This window comes from Rhinichthys klamathensis, unplaced genomic scaffold (genome assembly GCF_029890125.1).
Source record: "Rhinichthys klamathensis goyatoka isolate OS25496 unplaced genomic scaffold, OSU_Roscu_1.1 h1tg000159l_1, whole genome shotgun sequence".
In the NCBI taxonomy this organism is placed as follows: domain Eukaryota; kingdom Metazoa; phylum Chordata; class Actinopteri; order Cypriniformes; family Leuciscidae; genus Rhinichthys; species Rhinichthys klamathensis.
Genome location: NW_026606693.1, coordinates 268,959 through 281,672, shown reverse-complemented (window position 1 = coordinate 281,672; position 12,714 = coordinate 268,959). Strand labels below are relative to the sequence as shown.

The following is a 12,714-nucleotide window of genomic DNA, read 5'->3' as shown; positions in this document are numbered from 1 at the left end:
AACGCTCTCATACTCGTAAGTCGCAAGACCAATAAGAATTACTAGCCATACTACAGTCAAATAAACGAGATCATCACAAATGTGATATTCTGTAAAAAATACATATATATACATATATATTCTGCTTGGCCTTTGATTTAATAATCATTTAAGTATCTCATACAAATACCTGCCTGATCTGATCATATCAATTGTGTGTGTCTGTATTGTGTGGGGACAGTGTTAGCGTCACACTAATCTGAAGGGCACACCGTACACCTGTGTTTGTGAATTTATCTCTTTGTGAGCGGTTCATCTCATATTTCTGCGTGCCTGAGCACAAACTGATTTCTGTTAAAATCTCCTAAACCCTCTAAATGGAACTTGATGCAGCTTATCGTTGCTAATCTTCACGCCACCTGTTGCCATGACAGCGGTGACTACAGGTGTCAGGGTGTAATTTCATGCTTCACATAATTTACCTCACTGTTCTCGGCTCGTGTGATTGAGAAAATTCAGAGAAAACAATATATGCAAAGTGCTTGGGTAAACGCTCAGTCTATTGGCCATAATAGAACGTTTAAATTAGAAACACTTCAAAGACATTTTTTCCTTCTGAATTAATCAGCCATTTCGAAACTCGGTTGATAAAGTTAGCACTGTTTCATTTCCTTTCTTTTATCCCTTCAAGAATAGGCAGTTTGGTCAAATTCTCCATGGTTTCAAAACACTTAAGTCCCCTCTTCTCGACCCCTCTCCCGGTCATGCCTGACCACCTTTTCACAGAGATTTTTCCACATTTGAGCTGTTTCAGTCACGCTAGTTAGACCTCCATCAGCAGGCGGGGGTGAAACAGCAGCGTCTGATACAGCTAAAGCGGTTTAGCACCTCATGGCGGAGGACGAGAGCCAGGTTCTCATAGTGACCTGTGGAAAGTGTGCTTTGATTTCCCCTCAAGCTGGTACACTGATGTCTTCTTACATCACACTGGACAGGAGTCTCACACCTACGGTTTTGGTTTTGTTAATGTGAAAGACAATCTTTAAAATCCTGACTGCAGTACATTTTGAATCCAGGAGAAGCACCTAAATTTTGAACTCACAGAAGTAATAATACACATGTGCATTTTATATTATCAGCAAACAATCTGTATCGGACGGGGATGCTTTTTAAACAGCATTTTAGGACTGCTTTACTTACCACACCAACTCATCAATTATTAAAAAAAGAAAAGAAAAAGTTGTCTGCAAACCTTAGTTCAAGGATTTAAAGGGATAGTTCACTTTGAAATTAATTTTTGGTATGTTTTTGGTAGGTGTCTTTGTTTCTGGCGCTGTAGTTTCAATTTTGATATTTTTAGGTCAAACCGTTCTTGTCTGTCAGTCATATAATGCAGGTCTATGGTCACCACCTCAAAGAGCATGCACAGAGAAGTCCAAATTAAACATGATTTAATGACTCGTAAATGTAAGTACACATTGATGGCCTAAGACACGAAACGAGCGGTTTGTGTGAGAAAACGAACAGTATTTATATCGTTTTTACCTCTTGTAAACACAGCCACATCCAAGTGATCTGAGGGCGCCGGCGCTTCGGTCTTTTCCGGCAACGATATAAACGATATAAATACTGTTCGTTTTCTCACACAAACCGCTCGTTTCGTGTCTTAGGCCATCAATGTGTACTTACATTTACGAGTCATTAAATCATGTTTAATTTGGACTTCTCTGTGCATGCTCTTTGAGGTGGTGACCATAGACCTGCATTATATGACTGATAGACAAGGACGGTTTGACCTAAAAATATCAAAATTAAAACTACTGCGGAAACAAAGACACCTACATCTTGGATGCCCTTGAGGTAAGCTAAAACATACCAAAAATGTATTTCAAAGTGAACTATCCCTTTAAGCAGGATTTATTAGGATCATATACCAATAAACTTTGTAATTGTAAATCAATACGGTACATAATTGTCACAGATTATTTAACATTTAGAGTCAGTGGCGCGTTGCGCGTTGTTCATTATGCTATTTTAAGGGCGCATGCTTGGCCATAATCAATGTAGCGTGTGCACAACGCGCATACACGTTGATTCTCTCATCTAAGCAGCAGTTTTCATTTTTGCAAATCATACATTATTACAATAGATAGATAGATAGATAGATAGATAGATAGATAGATAGATAGATAGATAGATAGATAGATAGATAGATAGATAGATAGATAGATAGATAGATAGATAGATAGATAGACAATTTATTATAAAAGCATACATGTTACACATTTACCCAAATTATCATACGCCTGTTTAACAGAAGTTAATTTGGGTGGGTTTCTCCATCCCCAATGTCACTTCTCTGTTTTACGGCCCTGACGAGAACGTTGCTCTCCTCGGCTGTGAACCGCTCCTGGCGCGCGCCTGGCAAATCCGCCGTTATAATAGGAATCCGCTTTAGAACAAGCGCGCCTGCTCTTAAAGGGAATGTGAGATGACGCTCTGATTGGTTTATTTCACGTTACGCCCAAAACACCTATGAATAATGAAGCTACTTCAGACCAACCCCTTTTAGATTTGCGCCAGGCGCAAGAGGCATTTATCCCGCCGGTAAAATAGCAACAGCGCCGGGATCCGCCCACAAAGTTACTTGCGCTTTGCGCTTTGACACTTGCGTTTCAGATCGTTAAAATAGGGCCCTTGATTTGTTTCCTTATCGGAGTCTTTTTCTGTAACGCAGGGCAGAAAGCCAAATACTGTTTTGCCACACCTGTTTCGAAACAGGGACATTTATTATTAATATCATTTAAAGTGCTCAAAAGCAGTGATGCGATGTTGTTATTTTGGTCACTGCTATTGCAAACACCACAAGGCTTTGAGAGATCAGAGAATTAAGGGAATTTTACTTCAGCAAACTTTTGAAACACAACTATGTGAATATGAATTTCACTTGAATGCCAAGCAGACAGACTGACCTATTATGTAATCCGAGGGATTTGCTGGAAATAGCCATTTAAAGCCTGGCTTCTCAAGCGAAAGATGCAGCATAACTAAATTATTAAGAGACTTGTACTCTCCTGTGCCGGCCTGTGCAAATTGTGAGCTTTTGTATATCATTTAATAAAATAAAAAAAGAAAATAAAAAAAAGTAAAAATTAACAATTTTTTTATTGTTAATTTAAATATAAAATAAAATAAAAAAGCAAAGTTCCGGTATATTTACCCCCTTGGCAAACATCTGTGAAACCATTAGCGGCAAATTGTTTTGTTTGCTGCACATTTGATTACATTAATTGCAATGGTAATGGTTATAACATAAATGTCGGGGATAAAATAAATGTTATGCCACAAAACTAAACGAAGATACGGCCACTCCTAAAATCTGAAAATCACTTCCTCCCTCTCTGTCACTCCTGCTTTTTCCCCCTTTTTTTGTCTCTGTTCTCTTGGTCACTTCTGGTAATTGAATAAGAAAGCTTTCAGCTCTAGTATGTTTGCAGGCTGGCAGCTCCCAACACATTCTGAAATGAGCTGTTGCAAACAATCAAGATCTGCATCAATTAGTTCTCCTCCTCTATTAAAGGACGCAAGCAGGAGTTACCCAATTATTGTACAACGTTCAGCGCGTCTTTGCCCTGCAGTGAAGCATTGTGGGAACGATTCACAGATGGTATCATCCTGCCACTTGGCTGCTGTGTTACCTTTATGAGAATCGCTTTGAGGAACACCTTTATGAGAAAACGATATTAGCATTATCATGCGAGATGTGAATGCGGGAGGCAAACTACTAGGCGGATTGAAAGAGGGACACTAAAGGAGAGTGAGCAACTGTGTGTCTCCTTGACAACTTTAAGCAATGAAATGCCATTAGGATGCCTCTAATTGAAATGTTGCATGTGAAATTAAGGGCATTTACATAATTTAACAAAGGCCCAGTGTTGTAATTAGCATGAGGGAAGGTTTTTTTTTGCCTTAAAGCTTTTAAATCTGGTAATGCCATGTTATGGTTTGTGCCTGAAAAGACTAACTTAACTCTGTTTTATTTGTAACAATGACATAATGCAGAGTTACATTAACATAATTGACTCATTATTGGCCTATAAGCGACCTTCTTTCTGGCTCCCTTCTGCATAGATTTGGATAATTAGACAACATTACATAACCACTGTTCTACACTTTGAAGAGGGCTCTCATTTGCATAGCATGAAAATATTTGTTCTTTTTTTTATTATTTGTTTATTGTATTCACCTTTTAAAATCGTGTGTGTGTGTGTGGCCTGGTAAGTCCTACATTATGGGGACATATTGCCCCGTACAAAGATGGCAATATCTGAAGTCTTAGACCTTGTGGGGAAATTCTTTTGGTCCCCATGAGAAAAACAGCTTATAAATGACACAAAATGAGTAATTTTTTTGAAAATGTAAAAGTGTGTGTGTGTCCGCTATTCTACAGATTTTCTAATTGTTTGTGGTTACAATTAATACAAATCTACAAAAAAAATGTATATAGGTCCTGTAACTGATCAGTTTTTATTATTAATTGTCTTTTTGCCTTCTAGTCCATTTTATATTGATCTGTGGTATGACCATTTTTTTGGAAGTACAAAAATTCCATGTAATCTTTCAGTTCTAATGAGATCATGAAAACTACGTAGATGATAATAATTATGAAAATAAAAAGTAAAATATTGTTTCAAATAGTTTTAGATGAAGTATAGCTGGGCATGTCAAAAGTATTCCATGTTGTTAACTACCCCTTCACTTGATGTTTTGTGCTTTATACCACATCTTTATCCTTTTTATGTTTCCGGAACTTTTTCATTATGTCAAGATTTTTAAACTCACTAGACATGTGAAGCCAAACCTTCCCAGAACCCTCAGAGGCAGAGACCATTTTATTTGTGAAATCTCAAGTGTTAGATTTAATTTGCGAATTAACTCTCAATTATTGTCTCTCACAGATCTTTCTTTTATAGAAAACCTATTTTTGCCACGCTGCCTCAGCTTTCACCTCATTACTTATGCAGCGAAACGACTTCAATGATCCAGCGTGTGTCTCCATTTCTAAAGGAAGTCCAAATTGGATTTTGTTCCTTTGACTTTTCTTTCTTCTTTCTCCCAAACAAAAGAAGGAATCCCCCCCCCCCCCCCCCCCCCCCCCCCAAAAAAAAAGTAGGAATCCAAAAAGGAAGAGACACAGCAGAAAATCTGCCCTGTTAAACCTCCCACAAATCCTCGAACCCCTGCTTTGTAATGGTCTTATTAGATTTGTATTGTCCAAAAGGGATTGCCCCCTTTATGAGGTGTAGGAATTTCTTTTCACTACCCATCAGACAAGGTAGCGGAGCGTGGCCGTCCCATCACTGACAATAACTCCTGGATTTGGTTTCTCTTTACCCCCTGTCCCAACTCCTCTTGGCTAACACCCCTTCTCCCCCTGTCCCGCAGAGCTGTGCGCAGCGGACTGTGGTGGACATGGCATCTGTGTGGCGGGAAGCTGTCGCTGCGACGAGGGCTGGATGGGCGCCGGGTGCGAACAACGGGCTTGTCACCCGCGCTGCAGCGAACACGGGACCTGCAAGGACGGGAAGTGTGAATGCAGCCCGGGATGGAACGGAGAACACTGCACCATCGGTAAGGAGCGCGGGATGAGGGTGGAGTCGTGGCGGGGGGGAAGGTGTGAGAGAAAGCATGCGTAATTGAATTTGTGCAACCCGGCATAGCATGAACAGGTTTGCTCAAGGATATGAAGCTCGTCTTCATGCATTTTAATGTGGGAATGTGCTACGGTGTCTTTTCATTATTTTCTACTCATCATTTCCCTCCTTTCTTATTCTCTTTCTCGTTCCATTCGATTAGTTCATTTTGAACCCAAACATTTGCATTGCACGAGCTGGGCAGTCACTGGAAAGGCGTTCTTTACGTTGGGGAATTAAATCGCAAAGCAATTTAGCGAATAAAAATATTTTTTGATTTAAAAATATTCATTATTTTTGTAATTCCTTTTGGTAAAGTTATACGTTGCGTGTTTCAACTTTAATTTAGTTTTATTTGAACCAAAATATACCAATATATTTCTGATTTTTTAGTTTACTAACAATATAAAAACTTTAAATTGCAAATATTTCATGATGAACACTTTCTGGAATGAAGCAAATTGGCTTTACCTGATTATCCTTACATCATTTTTTTTATTTTTTTTTTATCATGTTAAAATGTGATTTTCAAATATGATACATCAGGCCTTTGAGGAACGTTTATCTGTTCATCTCTCAATCATCACATGTATTGTTCCCCACAATAAAAATCTTTGCAAATCTTTGATCATAAAACTATTAGATTTTATTATTGGGAGTATCTTAAGTCCCTCCTTTTCATTTAAGTCTGCTATACTGTTATAAAGATAACATTGATTTACATTACAAGCTTTTAGAATTTCATCTTACTTTTTGGCCATATAAATATCAGCAACTGCACCAAATGACATATTTCTGGTCAGTTTGGGTCTCTGAATAAAATTGAGATGTGTGTGAGCTGCATATTCTCGTATGTCATACTATATGTCATAGAAGCCTGATGTATCAAATAGTATTTTAAAAAGAGTATGTTATTGTCAAAGCATTTCAGCTTAGGAACCATGATGATCATAATTTATACTTTTAGATATAGATTTAGTCTAATATTGGTTTCACTGCACAATAGCACACAGCCCCATAAATGGAGAGAAGCCCCCCGTCCTTCAGTTCAGCCAGGTGTATTAGGTTGTTCCATGGTCAGATTTTAAGATAATAAAATTCCTAGCATGAAATATAGGAATACACATTAAATTGCTGTTGTTTCATTTGATCAGTTTTTTAACAAATATTGTAGTCAAGCTTATTATCCACTTAAGCTATTGTTAGTTATTTTCTTTAGATATTTATTTAAAAAACAAAAAAACAATCAATCCTTAAGTTAAATTCAAATTTAAGCAATGACCATTTGTTGAAGGAAAAGATACATATTTAAGTATTTAAACATATTTTAACCTACCTACCCCTTAAATCAAAGAGCAGTGATTGGTTGATAAGTGTTGCCCCTAACACCAACCATAACCCTAAAACCAGATGGTTGATTGAAATGTTGTTTCAAGGTAAATCACACTGTGTTCTTAATGGGCCAATAAAAAGTCTGTTCTGTGAGACTGCATTTACTAGTGTGTGTTTCAACATCACTGTCTCTCTCTGTTCTACTTTGTGTCTCTCACCCTAGCCTTATCTACTTCTCTGTTAAAGGAACCACATAGTCTGATCTGGTATTGTTTTTGTTTTTTTCTCTAGCTGTAACTTTTGATTTTGTCTCTGAGCTTATCAGTCAGTGACCAGAAAAAAGAAGACTCTACAGTAACAGCTTCTCACAAAAGCAAAGCAAAATAATCCATATTCTATTTTGATCTTATGAACTTCCTATTTCAGTAAAACAAGAAATCTTCTAATGCAGGGGTATTGTACTTTTTTTCTTTTTTTCCTTCCGTCCCGGGGGCAGTACACTAGCATTTTGTCTTTTAATATTTTCTTGGTGCATTATTGATGTTGTTCATACATGCACCATAGTGAAACATAGCATCCCAACAACAGCAGGGACCATACATTCTCGTAAAACGTGTGCCATTAAAGGTGGTAAGTGTGCCGGTCCATGATGTAATGTACAGAATGATCAACAGATGACGCATTGCTTCTCCACTGCTGGATTGTAGCCTGGCCATCTCATCAGTGACATGCTCTTTCTTTATAAGCTTTATACATCTTATACCTTAAACATGTACAAATTGTATTGAATTAGTAACTTATGAATTTTATTTATAAAATAAAATGGTAAAACCTTCCAAAAAGTATATTGAAATATAATGCATTATACAAATATTCATAATGCATTATCAACCTCCATTCATAAAGCTATGTAATATGCACTGTACACTCGTTTTTAAATTTTAACGACACATTTTGTTTTAAACTACTAACACTTTCCAAAAAGTCTGCATCCAATTCATTGTACAAATATTCATACTGCATTATCAACCTCCATTCATAGAGCCGTATAATATGCATGTCCAACAATGTCCAACATAAGGCATTATGAATAGCTTTAAAATGTGTTTTATATATATATATATATATACAGGCTTCATAGAAAGTGTTACCAAAAAAATCTTACTCCAGCAATACAGGTACTGATAAACTGAGACTTCTCTCTACATTTTTTCCCATCTCTCTCTCTCTTTCTCTACCCTGTCACACCATACCTTTAACTTTCTACCAGCCTGTGATGTGATGTTTTGCTTGTTGCATGTTATTGTCTTTGCAATCGCTTTTGCAGCCCCTCTCTGTTTCAGTAAACTTAGATGTCTCAAGCAACCAGCCCATGCCTCTAGCTGTCTGTGTCTTGTCATGAAGCAGCACTGTTCAAAACTTCCCTTATATGTCCTTGTCTTTTATCTCCCCCTAAAGCTCACTATCTGGATAAGGTAGTGAAAGGTATGGCACTCCTCCTGTCCTATCTTTTCTATCATTTTTCCACCAACCCATCCTTCAAAAAGCTCATCTTCAGGGTTGCACTCGTATTTTCAATCAGCCCATGCTTCATGCCTCACCAACACAGTCCTCGTCGAATCATGCTGCTGTTGTACCTCCACATCCAATACGCTGCTTTGCCACCTCGCCACTTAGCACCTTCACGCCCGCTGAGTGGGCGGCACGAGAGCCGGAGCGTCTCCTTAGCTGCCGTATCCCTGCTGTGGAACTCAGGGGGATGGATGGCCCACAGGATCCAAGGAGGGAGGGCTGGCGGAGGGTCACGGACCTTGCCAACCGGCGCCATGCATAATGGATGTTCAGTGCAGCTGTGTAGCACAGCAGAGGGGGTTCGAGAGGAGGGGTGTGGGGGTTCAGAGAGGTGCTGAAGCGGCAGCCTCTCTAATTAAAGCATGCTATGCACCGGTGCTGCCAGAGCCCTGAGCTGCCCACACCCCCTACCTGCTCGCTGTCTTTCCCTTTCTTGTCTCTGGTTTTCTTGCTCCGTGAGCCACACCCCTTCCCTCCCTTTCTCCCTCCATAGAGAGGCAGTGCGGCTAGCGTTAGCTGCAGGGGGTCGCGCAAGGCGGTTTTGTGGCCCTCCGGAGCTGTTTCAGCCTGATGCGCGGGTGCGCTCCACAGGGGCCTCTCTCTGAAAGGGCTGCCAATTAAGCTGAACTGCTGCCAGCAGAGCACAGATCTTTATTTGTTTAGCTCTTTAATAAGCATTCAGAACAGACCATTCTGACGTCTCGCCACTGTAGACTGTGCAGCTGTTTGTCTGTTTGGGTGTTTAAGGAGCAACCTGCTGTCTACTGGTCAAGCTCACCATTTGCTTGTTAACAAAGCATATAACTGTCTGCCTTGTAGCACAAAAAGATTGTCCTTACACCGAAGTGGGGTCAGCTGGAGACTGTAATTGTAGGTACAACCTTGTACCTACACAATCTCCTAAAAAAAAAGACAAGAAATGGGATTCAAAGATCTTGGTCGGGATGCCATCTGTAGTCTTAGTTAAAGTTTGTGACAAAGAGTAGACTGTTGAGTAGTACTCCGCTGTGAATTATCCAGCTTTAAGGATACATTACAAGCAGCTGCAAAGGGACACCCTACTGTACACAATGGGACACACTACTGCTTCTGGAGGTCCACCTTTCTGCAGAGTTTATCTTCAGCTTGATCCAGTACCAAATACCTGAAACTTATGAGCATCTGGTGTGTTTAACTTGAGTTATAACTAAACTCTAAAGCAAGGTGGTCCTCCAGGAGCATGCTTGGACAAGAACATGAGACTGCAAGTTACCAAGATTGCCATTTGAGATACATCCCCCGTGAGTACCATGACATCTGTGCAGCTATATTATAATATTAGGCAACATTACAGCCAATTCTTGATGGCTTCTCCATTTAGGTGCAGACTTAAAGTACATGCTACGGCAAGGATCAGCAATTATTTATTTTTTCTTGCTTTAGATGATACTAAATGTGCTACATATATCAGTTATTGAAGCACAGCTGTCTTGGAACATTGAGCACATGATGCACAAAGCCTGGATGAAAACACTGCATGCCATTATGCATTGAGCCATCTTTAGAAATGATCATGGCTTTTAGAGGCATCTCAGATTTCCCTTCTTATCAGGCATCCACCACCTTTCTTTCTCTATACAAACTCCCACTCTCACTCTCTCCCTTCTTTTAGTCTCTATGATATTCGAGCAGTGGCTGTGCTAACTGTCGCTGACAAAATAGGTCAGCTCAGACATCTTGGAGAGCGGCTCTTGGCTCGTAAAAAGCATGTCAGAATTTTACATTTCGATGGCGTAGGGTTCCTCGCCTTTCGTCTGTGTTTTCATCTTAGGAAATAGAATTGGACAGGTAGCTGATAAGGGGTAGGGAGGGGAAGAGGAAACAGATGACAATGACAGACTTTTTACGCTGTCGAATTGAGCATACTGTGTCTGTAGGACTGTGTGCCCACCTGTTCCATCAACATCCTGTCAGCATTAACCTCCCTGTTCAAGCGCAGCCCTGTGAAATCCTATTTCCAAATGTGTCATGACATTCTACATTATAGGTATAAAACAGAATATGGTTCTGTTTTTTACCTGGAGCTTGTGGTTTTCAAATTTAAGATTAGTCTACTATCTAAAAGCTAAGGTCGTTAGTGTTATTTCCCAAGAAATACTGTGATTATACATATTGCTGTTTATCTGGTTATGATAATGTTTTTTCTGGGTTAGATTTTGCTTCTACCTTTGTTGTCTCATTGTCTTGCTTCTCTTTCTTGCTCTCTCTTTTCCTCTCTCTTTCTCTTTAAAGCTGAGTTCTGCATCTATTGTACAACACTAATGAGAATGTATTGATCTGGCTGAGCTCTGCAGTATGAGTCTGCCTCTATAGGATATAAGGGCTTAAAACGGTGTATCAGTTAATCACCTGAAGTTATCACTGTTATTACTGAAGCACTCTTTTGACCCACAGCCCTTCATTTAAACTTTTTCATCTTGGATAGAGTAACTAGGCATTTGCAACGGTTTGTCTGTTATAGTGCAATATTTGTTTTAGTAAAAAGTGCCCTTTCTAATGTGTCTGCTTTGCTTTTGTGTGCACAGAGGGCTGTCCTGGTCTGTGCAATGGTAACGGCAGATGCACACTGGGTAATAATGGCTGGTACTGCGTTTGTCAGCTGGGCTGGCGGGGAGCAGGCTGCGACACATCAATGGAGACAGCCTGCAGTGACAGCAAGGACAATGACGGAGGTACAACACAAACAACATGTCTGCCTTGACATTCATTATGAAGATTTACTCTTCCCTTCCCTTCCCTTCCCTTCCCTTCCCTTCCCTTCCCTTCCCTTCCCTTCCCTTCCCTTCCCTTCCCTTCCCTTCCCTTCCCTTCCCTTCCCTTCCCTTCCCTTCTGTAGTTGTTTATTATGCCTGTGTAACTTAGGCCAGTAAGTACTATGCATGTAAACATCCCTCCCCTGGTCTCAAGAGGCACACTAGCGACTGACGCTAGAAGCTGTGGTCTTTTTAGCGGGCCCCCTCCCACGCCGAAGATGCAAGTTCGAATCCTGCTCGGAGCGGGTCAAGTAGGACCGGTTACATTTGGTGCCATTGACTCGGATGGGAGTGAGGTTTAGCGAGGGTGAGTGTAGCGTAGGCCAGTAAGAGCTGTGCATGTAAGCCTCACTCCCCTGGCCTCAAGAGGTGCGCTAGCGACTGACGCTGAAGGTTGCGGTCTTTATAGTCCTTGTTAGTGCGCCCGCCTCCCACGCCGAAGACCCCAATTCAAATCCGCTCGGAAAGGGTCGAGTAGGACCGGTTACACATGTACTGTTATCAGTATGTCACTGAAAACACTAAGATCTTGAGCACCTTTATTCAGCTAAAAGAATGTAGCTCTTTAAATAGCTCTGGAAGTTATCAGACCTTTCCTGTGGATGCATGAAGCTTTTGTATAAGAGTGAGTTGTTTTAGTAAAAATCATAGGCTTCAAGTTCCCCAAGCTAACAGATAGACATACCAAGTCCACATTATCTAACCACCATTTCCCAGCAAGCATCAGCTTAGAACCAACCTCCTGCCAAGCCTCTAAATCAACGGTACACAATCTTCAGGGAGATTACATATCATGCTTCTGCTATAGTTGCCATACTCTACTTTTTAGCACTGACTATAATTTGATGTAGCTACAGGCCTGGTGGTGTTTTTGTTACAATCCTAAATAATCACTTTTTAGAGATTGACAGGAAAAACAGATTGTGAGAGTATCCAGCCCAGAAGAAGATACCAAAAATACATACACACAACTAAAATGACGATAAGCCATAGAATACCATTCAGAAAGTGCTAACACATATCCTAGTAGTAAAGCAGTCGATTGGCAGTTCGATTGACGTCTGAAACAAGCAGTGATGCTTCCACCAGGAGAGACGATATTTTTATAATCTTGCCCATCTGGTCAAAGAGGTTCCACAAAGTAGAGAGATAGAGGAAGAGAGAGAGATATTACAGAATAAGGGATGACCCACTTCAGCACATTAAAGGGTTCCTCTCAGCGTGGCCTGAAGTCCTGAATTATTTCAGCTGAATTACAGGAGGGAGAGGCTGGGTTGCCTGTAGAGGTGTGAAAACTGTTGGAAAGAAAAAAACATGAAGGAAATAAGAAGCAAGACTAGTTCTAA

The 12,714-nt window shown here is 40.2% G+C and overlaps 1 protein-coding gene across 12 annotated transcripts in view; it reads left to right on the top strand.

The window, feature by feature from the left end:
• Positions 1–12,714, top strand: part of tenm4 (teneurin transmembrane protein 4) — a 239,348-nt gene that overhangs the window by 153,745 nt on the left and 72,889 nt on the right. For 8 of the 12 annotated variants that reach the window (XM_056258769.1, XM_056258767.1, XM_056258773.1 and 5 more), the window contains 3 exons: positions 5,425–5,610; positions 8,463–8,489; positions 11,141–11,287. In XM_056258769.1, coding sequence (XP_056114744.1) covers positions 5,425–5,610; positions 8,463–8,489; positions 11,141–11,287 — 360 coding nt within the window. The remainder of the gene's footprint in view (positions 1–5,424; positions 5,611–8,462; positions 8,490–11,140; positions 11,288–12,714) is intronic. The other 4 variants (XM_056258774.1, XM_056258771.1, XM_056258766.1 and 1 more) reach the window with 1 other exon arrangement.